Below are 12,872 nucleotides of genomic sequence, written 5' to 3'. Positions count from 1 at the left end.
GGTCAGCGTTGCATAACCAGATCTCTATTTGACATATCATTCAATGATTTTATATTATGGCTTGTTTCTACTCAAAAATTCAAGATCGAATAATTATAAGCGTAGCTTGATATAACTTTTTAAGCGAAGTGCTTGAATTGATTTCATAGTATGTTATTCAATTATTCAGAGAATTATTCAGAGCGAAAAATATTTGCAACAGCAATCAAGAGATGACAAAGAAGTAAGAAGTAAGCAAGGAATGGATAATGTTCACATTTTAAAAAAATGATTGTTTTCATTATTACGATAAGTTTGGCTTTAGGGTTTTCCTTTGCTAATGAAGTACCAGAGAAACGGTATCATTTTGCGCGGCGGATGAACGTAGACACACATGGTGTAAACATGAACGTATATAGTTTCGAAACCCTTGCAGGACAAGGAATAAGGGATTGCATAGAATCGTGTAAGGCGAAAAAACTTTGCAAATTCATTAATTTTGATCGTCGAGGGAAGTTGTGTTTTCTTATTGGTGTAAAAAATGATGCCATTTTATCAGTGGAAAATTACTTGGAGGTGAAACCAGGCTTTTATTTCGGGGCTAAACAAGAATGGAGTATGGTAAGTCCCTATACTCACTGGTGTGTAATTGAAAGAAAATGCAGGTAACAGCTGAACAGGCTTAAGAAATTAATTGAGGACTGAGGTAATATTAAACGTTTCTAGTAAACTAATGGCTATGAACAGTAGGAAAGATTGTCGTGAAAAATCAAAATACAAAACCGTTTAATACCATATTTCCAATACCAAATATTAAAGTTAAACAAGCGTTTGTCTCTCTGTCTGATACAAACGGATAAAAAAACAACTAAATTTTATATCGGTTAAAATACACGACTTGCAATCCTGTATACTTTTAGTTTCAATAATCTATCCGCCTGACACAATCCATTCCGTGTCTATTAAGTGTGTGTGTGTATAAATTTTACACCTAAATTTATATTTTGTCCCATGTACAGGAAGAAGAGTACAACATATGTGATGACTGCAATAGATTTGGAGTATGCAGCAACGAAATATGTCTTGATTCTGGTACGATATTTTCATCAATTTTGAATTTTGTCATTAGAAGACCATTGAATATACTATATAAATAAGATTATCAACAAGACATACTTCTACGGATAAGAATAAAACAGAAAAAATACTAAAAACTGTCAATTATTCATATTTATTTTTTTTCACTTGAAGGGACATACATAAACCAACATGAGACTTTAACAGCTAAAACGTTTAATTAAAAGAAGTGATATGAATTCTTACAGTTCAATAAATCTGAGTTTTCCAACTTCATCCTTAAATTTAGTAACATGGTAGCGTATTATATATATATAATCATATATGGGTATTGAAGAAATTACTTTGTACCCAAGTTTCATTAGTCCTCCGCCTCTGGTTCATGTGGGGAAGTTGGCAGTTACTTGCGGAGAACAGGTTTGTACTGGTACAGAATCCAGGAACACTGGTTAGGTTAACTGCCCGCCGTTACATGACTGAAATACTGTTGAAAAACGGCGTTAAACCCAAAACAAACAAACAAAACAAAATGTACCCAAGTTTACTGATGATATACTAGTATATATAGTATTTCATCAGTAATATCGATGCAATTTAGATAATAGTATATATAGTATAGTAAATAAGAAAACGTATAAACAATGAGATTTTATAGCCATACAGCTTCGACTGTTACACATGAATAGGATATTGTGGGGGTAGCTTAATGGTAAGGAGTAAGGTGCGTAAACTAAACTGACAATAAAAGATAGCGTATATGTCAGGAAACTCAGACATAATTGTCTGTTTTACTATTAAGAACACTAAAATGTATAAAATGTGTTACCATAAACCAATGAAGTTCTCTAAAGATTTTAGGTAACGTATTAATTAGATGTTACCATGGTAACAGATACATGTATATTTTTACTTGTCTAACATCTTTTAAATTAAATTAAAGTTGACATCAAAGTTCAAATTGATACCAACAAGACTTTAGCTCCTCTTACGGTGCAGGCAAAATATGTTCTTGTCATAGATACTGGTCTATCATCTTATATCATCTGTTTGTTTATCAAATTGCCCCTTCCAATAGAGTTATACATTTTAATCACAAAAGCGGCAAAGCTGAAACTATTTTTGAGTAATCCTGACAGGTTAACCGTGTCCCATACCCTAGCTTTTATTCCTAATAAATTATTCACCTTATCGCTTGACATACTATCTCCTACGTATGAGTGAGTATCTTCTACATAGGACATACTATCTCCTACGTAGGACTTAGTATCTCCTGCGTAGGACTTAGTATCGTCTACGTAGGACTTAGTATCTCCTGCGTACGACTTAATATCTCCTACGTAGGACTGAGTATCTCTTACGTAGGACTTCAGTCACGGGTCTTTCAGTTTATGACTGCACATCGCCGCTTTTGATACGTAAAGGTAAAATTCTGGCGATCTGCAGAAAGTAATATTATAAGGTCATTTACTGATAAATAGATAGATTGCAGACAAGTAGAAGAAAATAAATAACTGAAAATTGAGAAAGAATATGCCGTTTGCTGAAAATTTCTTCTTCAAATGCCCATTATCAAATTTTTAGGCTGTACACCACCACTTAAAATGGACAAGGCAATAACGAAGGGAAACATGTATTCAGTTGGTAATACTGTCCTTTATCAATGTGAGGATGGCTACCGGACAGCACATACCAATCCGGTGACGTCAACGTGCCTTGGAAACGGAAACTGGAGCTTGGTTAAAATTCTTTGTTTGCCTGGTAAGCTTATCAGTTATAACATTTTAGTCCTCCTGACGTCCATATTTCAGCTACCATACTCAAATCAACAAATATTATAAATGTTGATAAACATCTGTTTAAATAATGTTCCTTTATTATGTGTTTAATACTTTATAAAATTATTTCACATGTCTGGAAACATGATCTCCTTCCACCATCGGAAGCAACATCGTCATCGTCAATATTTATGCACATGACTGGTTGGAATTAAACAACTACAGTCCAACCTGTAACAATCATCACCTATGAACGGGGACAAAACGTCTATAAAATCCACTTGTGAAAAGAGATCACCTATTTCTAAATATCCACTACTTTTATTTTCAAATTTAAAAAGTTCGAGTTTATCTAAGCCCGTGAGTCAAGACCACCTGCACATTAAGATCACTTACTACTTTTTCCAAACATGGCTTTAGTTACATGTACATCAAACGCGCTCTTCGGTTTTACCTGTTTCAGAAGCCGCATTCGGACAAGAAGTGTCAGGACCTGGCAGCAAATCCTACAAACTCATTCGACACAGACTGAAATGGGATGTGGCCAAGGTATTTTCACTTTATCAACACAGAAAAAATATCAAATATATAAGTCGGTTTCATTTATTCCTTTTTTAAATTACTCAAGTTTAACATAAATTGTTTATATTTTCTACTAGAGATTTACAGAATCCTTATAAACCCGCATTTGTCAGTGACTTCGTTTAACATATCACATTTAACATTTACAATTTTTACTTGGACATTTTCATCATTGAAACAAAACACTTCAATAAAGTACAAAAAACATATTTTGGAATGAATTAGTATAAAAACCTGAATATATCTTTGCCAAGATTCATACTTTAAAAGAAAATGGCATCTTATGCTTTTCAACTGCAAACTACCTAATTGTATAAGACCGAAGTGCCGTTTTTACCCCAGACAAACAAATATAACACCCCTTCAAATAATAAGTGATGCTGCCCACATTGAATGATGGGCCAGTCCATTTCAGAAATTTAGCAGAATAAGGGTTAAAAAGCCAAGATTCATACTTTCAAACCCTAATCAATTGCAGTAGTTCCTTATCATTGCATGAGAAAGTGTTTTATTTAAACATCCAGATATCCCGTTACTGGTTGTACCCCTTGTGCCCCACAAACTAAGTCAGATGTGCTATATATTAAAACTACAAATAAGATTAAAATTTAATCGTTCATTCGTGAACAGTGTATTTTGCATTTCCGTCATAACTCACAGTATATCAAAATCAATTCGTGTTCACTCGGAGAAAAAAGAGCGATTCTATAACTTATACTTAAAATAACAATAGTTAAAAACAATATTATTTTATAAATATCAGGAGACGTGTGTGGAGATGGGTGGGCAGCTCGTCAACGTCAGATCCCAGACAGAACAAACCTTTATAGAAACTAGCATCACAGAGAGTAATTATTTCTTTTTTTAAAAAATTAGCATAATTCAAAGATGTATCGTGTGTATGTAATTGTTCATAAGCTATCATAGTGGTACCCTATTCAAAAGTAAATGTACGTCTTGGGCGTGCTTCAAGTCTGCTCTTACCTGCACCGCCCCATGCAATTAGCTTTTTTTCTGTAAAATGTTAATCAGTAGTCCGTTTTTAATGGTCATGATCAACATTACTAAGACTGAAAGGTCAATAAAGTACTTTCACTGGTATACTATCGAGCGATTACACGAAAAGGAACTTTCACCTACAAAGAGTCTTTTTTGGTTAATATATTGTTGCAACTGAACTGGTTCCCAGCTTGCTAAGGCATTTGTAATTGCTCGCACACAAGGCAAGGTAAAAATGCATCATGAGATTCGAAAGCTTCGGTCTTTGTCGTTGTTTTTTAACAAACGTCCTATCGTAATACCTACTAGTCGAGACGGGCCGGAAGAAAAGCAAAAACGTTTGATATAAAAAAGATGTGCTATTTTTATTAGACAGCATCCAACTTTCATTCATCATCATCATCTTCAGTGATCGCCTCACTCTGTGTAGGGTATACTCGCGATTTATGTTTAAAAACCGTGCATGCGCAGCTGAAGGTGGACTATGTACAGTCTAAAGGTCTCTCTATGTAAAAACTTTAAAATCTGATAAAAATTCAGCGTCGACGTTACAAGGTGTGTATGCCAGCCATGACAGTCTTGAAGCCCTCTAGGGTGGACTGGTTCACGGCGCACTGAGGCAATCGGTTCCAGATGATGACGGAAGCTGGGAAAAAGCTGTGTTGATATGAAGACTTGGAACAGGAGATCTGTGTGTATTGCTGATCATTGAACCTGGATGACCTAGATTGACGGAGTGGTGGATCGGGTTTGATGTCAACTAGTTTGTGGTTGATCTTGTACAGCATAGTTGCCCTAGCTACATTACGTCTATGTTGTAGAGTATCCCACTGGAGATCCTGCAGCATAGCAGTTACGGAGCTTGTTCGTTGATAGTCTCGTTTGACGAACCTGGCTGCTCTACGTTATATACATTGATTGAGAACGTCAGCGTCAGAACGCGCTGACGTCTCTACAAGCACCCTAACACATTCAAACGAGCTTTAAAATCCTGATTTCGGGTTATAGCATACATAGGCCGTTGTTGCCTTTTGTTACTAAGTGATAACACGTAATGAACCCACTGATGTCGTTGATTAGCCGTTCTTAAAAGTACATGTTCCGTTTGAAAACCCCTCTGGACCATGACATATTAAAGTTAGGAAACCCCTGAATATAAAACTGCTATAAGCGTGTAATATTAAAATGGAAAAAGTGGAAAATGCTGCAGGCTCGGTTTGATTGAGCCTGTTTATGGACGGTAGTGGTCATGCATGCTGCTGTCTGCGCCCTCTAGCCACGGGTTGAGCAGAACTCAACATTTACACATGCTACAAGTACCAAAACCAATTTAGAGACATCCGCAGATGTGTTCATACGGCTGTGCTCATGGGACTTTTGACAATGATATCTTAGTATTTAATTCCATGAAAAGCGGCGTATGGTCCCCAGTTAATATAATGTACTTGCCCAAAACGAGAAAAGAAAAAATGGGCAGAACTAAACAGACTGGAATTTAGAAAGGGGATTGGAGGCTACAGATTGTCGATCCTGGGCCTGATCACATGCTAATAGGTAACAGTTATTTCACGGAAAAGGGTAAATTATCATACTTATCATGTTTTGGTCAAAATGATTTTTTTTTCATATGGGATATCATTCACTGTTTCTCTTATTAATCTGGTTATAAAAATATTACAAAACATGCGGAGAGGATTGAAAAAAAAAGTGTTCATTAAAAATACTAGTTTGTGTAACATTTTGATTGGTTTAAATAAAAGTATTTCATTTACTTACCTCAAATTTATATGACTTTGTTATGTCAAATCGCAAGTTCGTGCATTCTATATCAGATTTCGATTGCTACTGGACGGGTGGTAGACGAACAAATGGCGTGTTCAGCTGGTTAGATGGAACAGCCCTTGATTCTGGTTACAATAACTGGAATGATAACCAACCTGATTCTCCCCCTGGGTCCGAGGACTGTGTGAGTATGTACAGAGGCTATGAATACAGATGGAATGACTACGGATGTACAGGAACATGTCATGTTATTTGTGAACTTACATAAATGACAAGGTTTTAAGTGCTATTAATGAAGCTTTCACACAGTTGTCACTGCCAAGAAAGGCACCTGTTTAGCCGTTAAAAGCTAGAAAAGTCGCCATATGACCTAACTGTGTTGGTGTGACGCTTAACACAACAAAATTAAAACAAAACAATAACAAAAAACAAAAACAAAAAAAAAACGAGTTCTTCACTCTTTTATTTATTTTTTTATTCACTTATTTGTAAGCAATAAGCAAGTACATGTATCACTATTTCAAAGGTTTTTATTTTGTTATATTTGCAATTATGTGAGCTATAACTTCAAATATGGCTAAGAAATTCAAACATGTAATGCAGTTTTAACTGTACCTAATAAATGTCTCTCCTTTCAATGAAGGTTTTCAGCTGCGACTAGGATTTTTTTTTCGTCTACTAATTATCTTGACTAGAGCTATATAAAAACTAATTTATCAACCTACTAGGTCAAGAAGCCGAGGTGGTGTAGGACTGTGTGGGCCAGACTCCATTAAGTGTGGATTAGCTATATTGTGATGCACCGGTTTCAATGCTCGTCCTTTGTTCCTACTTTATGGGCTATCTTAAAGTCACTTATGTATGTATATCTTAAAATTATTTTATAAATCAATATAGACTTATGTATATTAACTATCTAGCTAATGCCAACCGTTAATTTACTAAATATTTGTACGTTATTAAATCACGTTCGACATATACCGATTTAATTTTGTGTTACTTAGGTCTTTATTTTTTCCCTGTGTAGTCAATCTTTGTGAACCAGCCAGTGTCCGTCTGTCGGCCTGTATTTATTAAAGTTCTCGCGGTGTAACCTCGAAAACTGTAAACCTGGTGCCATAGTCTGCATGCGGAGGCAGGCCCAGATCAAGGACCGATGGAACCCGTGCCGCCGCCCCCCCCCCACCCCTCCCCACAACATCAGTTGACTGAGCAGTGACCTATAGAGTGAGGTTAGGTGAACCATAAACCGGTTTAAGCTCCCCAGTGGTGCTTTTGCCACTGACAGTTCCAAGGCGATGCCCCACTGCGTTCCTTTGTTTGTTTGCTTTGTCCTTGTGTTTGTGTGTGTATGTTGGTCGTGTGCGTGCGAGTCCGCGTGCTGGGTTTACCTTTGGGGAGGCTGCGTGTTTAGAACATGACTTTCCCTGTTGGATATTCATCCTTGTTTCTATACTCATTAAAGTTGTTATTTTGGCAAAGAAATGAATTTTTCTCAAAATTTAGATACAAAACGCACAGGAGCCTACCATTTTATACCTAGTATATATTTCAAACTTTTCCATAAAATGTCGTAAATGAGGAAAATAACCTTTCAGTACCTCATAATTTAGACCCAAGAAAATGCACCAGAGGCCACCATTACATAGTTGTATATATAAAAAACTTTCCGGGAGTAGATCCCACTCTCCCCCTCCCCCAATACGGAGAGAAGCCCCCATCTCATAACCCTTCTCGGTAAAACCGCGATAACTGTAAACCCGGTGCCATAGTCGGTGCCATAGTCTGCATACGGGTGCAAGCCTGGATCAAGGACCGGACTGATGTGATCCGTGCCCCAACCCCTCTCAGTTGGCTGAGAAGTGACCTATACTCATCAAAGTTGCACCAAACTATTTCGGCAAAGAAATATTTTTTCTCAGAATTTAGACACAAAACACGCCATAGGTCACCATCATTTCATACCTACATTTCAAAATTTTTCCAGGTGGATAACCCCCCGACCCCACTAAAATGAGGGGAGTACTTGTCCAGTACTTCACAATGTAGACCAAAAAATGTACTAGGCCCAGCATTTCATACCTGTGTTTCAAATTTTTCGAGGGGGGAGATCCCCCTTATCCCCTAAAATGAAGAAAATAATTAACCTTCCACTACCTCAAAATTTAGACAAAAAATGCACCAATGGCCACCATTTCATACCTGTATATCAAAAACTTTCCAGAGGAGACCCCACTCTCCCTCCCCCCAATACGGACAGAGGTCCCCTCCCATACATACCTCCTCTCGGCGCTATGCACCTCGCCGGAGACACTTTTGTTCTAAACTGGTGCCCCCATCAAATATTTCTGGATCCGGGCCTGGAATGTCTATAAGATTAAGACATGTTGTCACTAATTGTTCGTTTGTCTGTGCATGCTGGTAATTTGTCAGATAGACTGTCACTGTCCAGCCTAGAACCTCAACATCTGTGACATTGCAAGGTTGAATCACATATAGCTCAAGAAATAGAATCTACATAATCTTGGAACATTTCCATGCACGGCCAAGTTAAACAGATAAAAACATATTAACTCTTACCGTCCAATACATGTATATCCTGACTGTGATTAGTACAGGCACCCTGTCTAAAGAACAACGACCAGGGGCACGCAACAATACCTTAAGAAATTTTCAATCACATGATGAGATAAGGTAGAGTGCATTCGTGAAATAGATAAATCATTATGCGCTCATTCTATTTCCATTTATATTTCTGAATTAGTTTACACATTATTTCTTTAGTATATGATATTAAGATAAAAAACCATTAATATTCCTTATTTGCCAACTTATCAATTACAGATATGAAATAGTGACCAATGATAGTAGTTTCTTAATACTTGACTGCTTAGATACTAGTCATTATACTGGTGATTATCTAATTAGATTGATAAACTTTAGAATGAATTTGGGCATCCTAGCTTTGCCGATCTGCTTATAATTTATGTATTAGTTTTTATTTTTTCGCGTAAAACATTACGAAATTGTAGTCGCACCATATTCTTATGTTGGGCCTCCGTGGCCGAGCGGTTAAGGTCGCTGACTTCAGCTCACTGGCCCCTCATCGATATGGGTTCGAGCTTCACTCGGGCAGTTGAAATTTTTTTATGTGAGGAAGCCATCCAGCTGGCTTACGGAAGGTCTTTGGTTGTACCCAGGTGCCCGCTCGTGATGTAATAATGCACGGGGGGAAGGGGGTGGGGGTGGAGGAAGAGGACGACCAGGGGCACATATGGTCTTCCTCCGCCATCAAAGCTGGAAAGTCGCCATATGACCTAAAATTGTGTCGATGCGACGTCAAACCCAGCAAAATAAATAATTAAATTGTTCCTATGTTAAAAAGCCATTATCATATTTGATCTACTGTTTTATATAAGACACATTTCAGAAGCCAAAAGGTATAATAAAACGTTGTAACATTTATTTTACTTCAATCATCGCATGAAGCATTTGTTTAAACACTCTAAATTATTGCTTTTATGGAATTTCCATAACAGGAATTCTAACTTATAATTTGGCGTTTGCAATATGACTTCTTCTCGGCGATATATGACCATTTTGTGTCGATTCGACGTAAAACCCAACTCAATCAATCAATAATATACTGTCTGTTATATATTGCTCGCTTGAAATGCGTTTAAAAAGAACTAGGAGAGAAAAGTGCAACATTATTTTGTTTGACAAATAAAAACAACAAATTTAAACTGTTTTTCTATATACCTATCATGGATATATTTAAGCTATACTGTTGATGACTGTAGAATGAAATGCAAAACAATGCGTTGCATCTACACAAAAGAAAACGTTTAACATTATGGTTTTGGGTGTGTTCTTTGAAACTACTGTGCGAAAATCATCAACGTTTATTTTTTCGTGCACATATTAGGTGACTATCAGATAGGCTTACTGCTTTTACTAAGGGCAGAAAAACACAAGAGCTAGGAACAGTTATAGCAAAAGCAGTTTTTGTTTGAGGTTTTAAGTATCGTATGTCCAGAGATCAACATCATCTATGTATAAGTCAGTTTTATGTATTGCCACAAAGGTTATTGAGTGTGAGTATGAACTAAATTTGGCCATTTATGAGGGCTGTTGGACGACAATTAATGTTTGTTAAGGTCTTAAGTTTGAAGAAGGTCAAATGAGAGTAAAGATCATCTGTATATAGGCCAGTTTAAATGTCACTAATTGCGACAAAGACTGATGTCTGTTAGTAAGAGCTAAATAAGGTGAGGGAAGAAAGTTATGTAAAAATGTTTCATTTTTAGGTTCTTAGTATGCAAGTCGAGGTCATATAAAGGCCAAAATCATCAATATTAGTGCAGTCTTTGGGTCTGGCCACAAGGATTGTTGAGTGAGAGTATGTACTAAATCGGTTCAGTATTATAGGCTGTATGCAAAATAGAAATAATCGTACGGACGGACTGACAAACGGACAGACAGTTCAATCACTACGTGCCGTTAAACATTATAGGACTGGGTCAAGTACAGTTTCGGCTTTGCATAAATTTTTGAGAAAGTTTTCAAATAAGAAACAGGTCAATATAGTTAAAAACTTTTTCTAGCTTTATGTGACATACTCATTTTAAAATGTCCATTTTTATTCAGTTTGTACAAAATGATCAGACTTAAATTCATTTTAACAAACCATTGAAAGATAAAAGACAAGGATAGATTTCCCGGAAGCACAGAATAGCCCAGAGTCATGCATCGCAAAGTAGCTATAGCCTCGCAAAAAGTAGAAACGGTCTATGGTGCACCTTACCCAACTCTATAGGTCACTTCTCAGTCAATACATATTATGTTTGAAATCAATTGGTGAAACTGGAGTAGGTTCTCAAACGAAAAGATCTATGCCTGTGCAGTTTGTTTACCAATATGGTACATTTGTCACTTATAAAATAACAAGTCTTAGAGAAATGGAAAAATTGTTTTTCTGATCTTTTAAACTGTCCTTATACATTTGTAAAAAGGATAATATAAGCTCTAATGTGTCTGTTGATAATAGACAAGAGAAGGTAAAGCTAAATGATGTATTGAATGGAAAAATCACTTTGTTAGAAGTTATAAAACGTTATTCAAATGTCGAAACAAGGGAAGTCTCCAGGAATTGATGGTTTACCTTATGAATAATATATTTGTGTCATTTTTGCATCTTCATATTAATGTATGCTTTAGTAATGCAGTACAAAAGACCCTAGAGATCCTATGACATACTGCACTGTTTGCTACAATGTATTTATAAGCTTTATAACCAGGACAGATTTTGTAAAAAGAGAAACAAACAGATCATATATCTTCTATGAAAAATCTTATTGCGATAAGACTATAAAACAGAACCTTTCAACATTCACTGCTTTCGCTGATTTTAGGAAAAGCAGAAGCTCATCGATATGGGAGTTGATGGCAAAATGTTTGAAGCAGTAAAATCTCTATATAATTCTACAGCAGCTCGTGTCAAGGTCAGCTCCAGTTTGTCTGAATTTTTCGAGGTAAAATCAGGCCTAAGACAAGGGTTTGGTCTTTCGCCCATTTTGTTTAATCTGTTTTATATGAAATAGTCTTGCAATTACAAGCACTAGTGCTTGGTATCGATATAGGAAATGAGGAAAATATGCATTTTAATGTATGCAGATGATAAAGTGCTTATAGCTAAATATGATATCCGTCTGCAGTTTATTCTCCAGAACTTGTATTAATTGTGCTATTCAAACCAACTTTACACTGATCCATGTAAAAGTAATAAAATACACTTTCGACCGAAAATGTTATTAGTACTAGATATTTTTTTATATGTGGAGAAACAAATTCAGAAATTGTAGACAGTTATGTTTATCTTGGTCTAATGCTGGACCAGTTTCTTAACTATATAGTAACAGCAACTGTCGTTGCATAGTCTGCAAACATCTTAAAGTACTGGCGGAATGCCATGCAATGTGTTCACTAGGCTTTTTAACTCAGTGATGTGGTCAGTCATTTCGTACGAGGCAAGCATTTGGGGCACAAAGAATTTTACATGTATAGCATTTGTTATAAACAGGTCCATGTGCCTTTACTTGGGAATGCGTAAACATACCCCTGCAGCTGGGGTAGAAGGTGACAGGGGTAGCAGGTGACATGGCTTGGAAACCTGCATCAGTGAGACAAACAACCTGTGTATCTGCATACTGGTTTCGTGTTTGAATTATGCCTACTTCTAGAATAAATAAAGGACTTTTATGTATTATATGACTAAAATAGTTTTTAACGTAAAACTGAATACAGAGTTTTGTAGACATTTGTTAGAGACAAATGTTAGAGTGTGCTGATATAGCAAATAATATTGATTTTTCCAAGGCTTTGTTTCTTGATAAGATCGAAAAACTTAGTATGAGTTGTTATGTTACATCTAAGATTACATTTTAGTAAATAAACCCATTGGACCCAGTAGAAATGGAGAGAACAAACTGCGTACATATAAAAAGTTTAAGGATGAGTATTTGGCTGAGAACTATGGTAAAATAATACTCACTCGAGCTCATAGAGCTGCATTTGCAAATTTTAGAATTGGTACTGCTCCAATCAGAATAGAAACAGGACCCTATGAAAGGTTACATATTGATCATAGGGTTTGCCCTTTTTGCACTAATCAGATGG

At 36.3% G+C, this 12,872-nt stretch overlaps 1 protein-coding gene across 1 annotated transcript; it reads left to right on the top strand.

Annotated features, from left to right (window-relative positions):
- Positions 1-110: 110 nt before the first annotated feature.
- LOC123535132 (versican core protein-like) lies at positions 111-6,618 on the top strand. The gene is made up of 6 exons (XM_053518821.1): positions 111-600; positions 999-1,071; positions 2,638-2,814; positions 3,295-3,380; positions 4,177-4,261; positions 6,245-6,618. Exons 1-6 carry the CDS (start codon positions 268-270, stop codon positions 6,460-6,462), a joined length of 972 nt encoding a protein of 323 aa, XP_053374796.1. The 5' UTR covers positions 111-267; the 3' UTR covers positions 6,463-6,618.
- Positions 6,619-12,872: the final 6,254 nt, after the last annotated feature.

Source organism: Mercenaria mercenaria, chromosome 12, assembly GCF_021730395.1.
Source record: "Mercenaria mercenaria strain notata chromosome 12, MADL_Memer_1, whole genome shotgun sequence".
In the NCBI taxonomy this organism is placed as follows: Eukaryota; Metazoa; Mollusca; class Bivalvia; order Venerida; family Veneridae; genus Mercenaria; species Mercenaria mercenaria.
The sequence above is the reverse complement of the archived record's forward strand: the minus strand, read 5'-3'. Positions and strand labels throughout refer to the sequence as shown.

What these genes read in the sequence shown, in the direction of transcription:
- LOC123535132 (XM_053518821.1), top strand. Translation starts at nt 268, where the DNA reads ATGATTGTTTTCATTATTACGATAAGTTTGGCTTTAGGGTTTTCCTTT. An exon ending in CTAAACAAGAATGGAGTATG is followed by an intron (nt 601 to 998) that starts GTAAGTCCCTAT and finishes TCCCATGTACAG; the next exon opens with GAAGAAGAGTACAACATATG. An exon ending in TGAAATGGGATGTGGCCAAG is followed by an intron (nt 3,381 to 4,176) that starts GTATTTTCACTT and finishes TATAAATATCAG; the next exon opens with GAGACGTGTGTGGAGATGGG.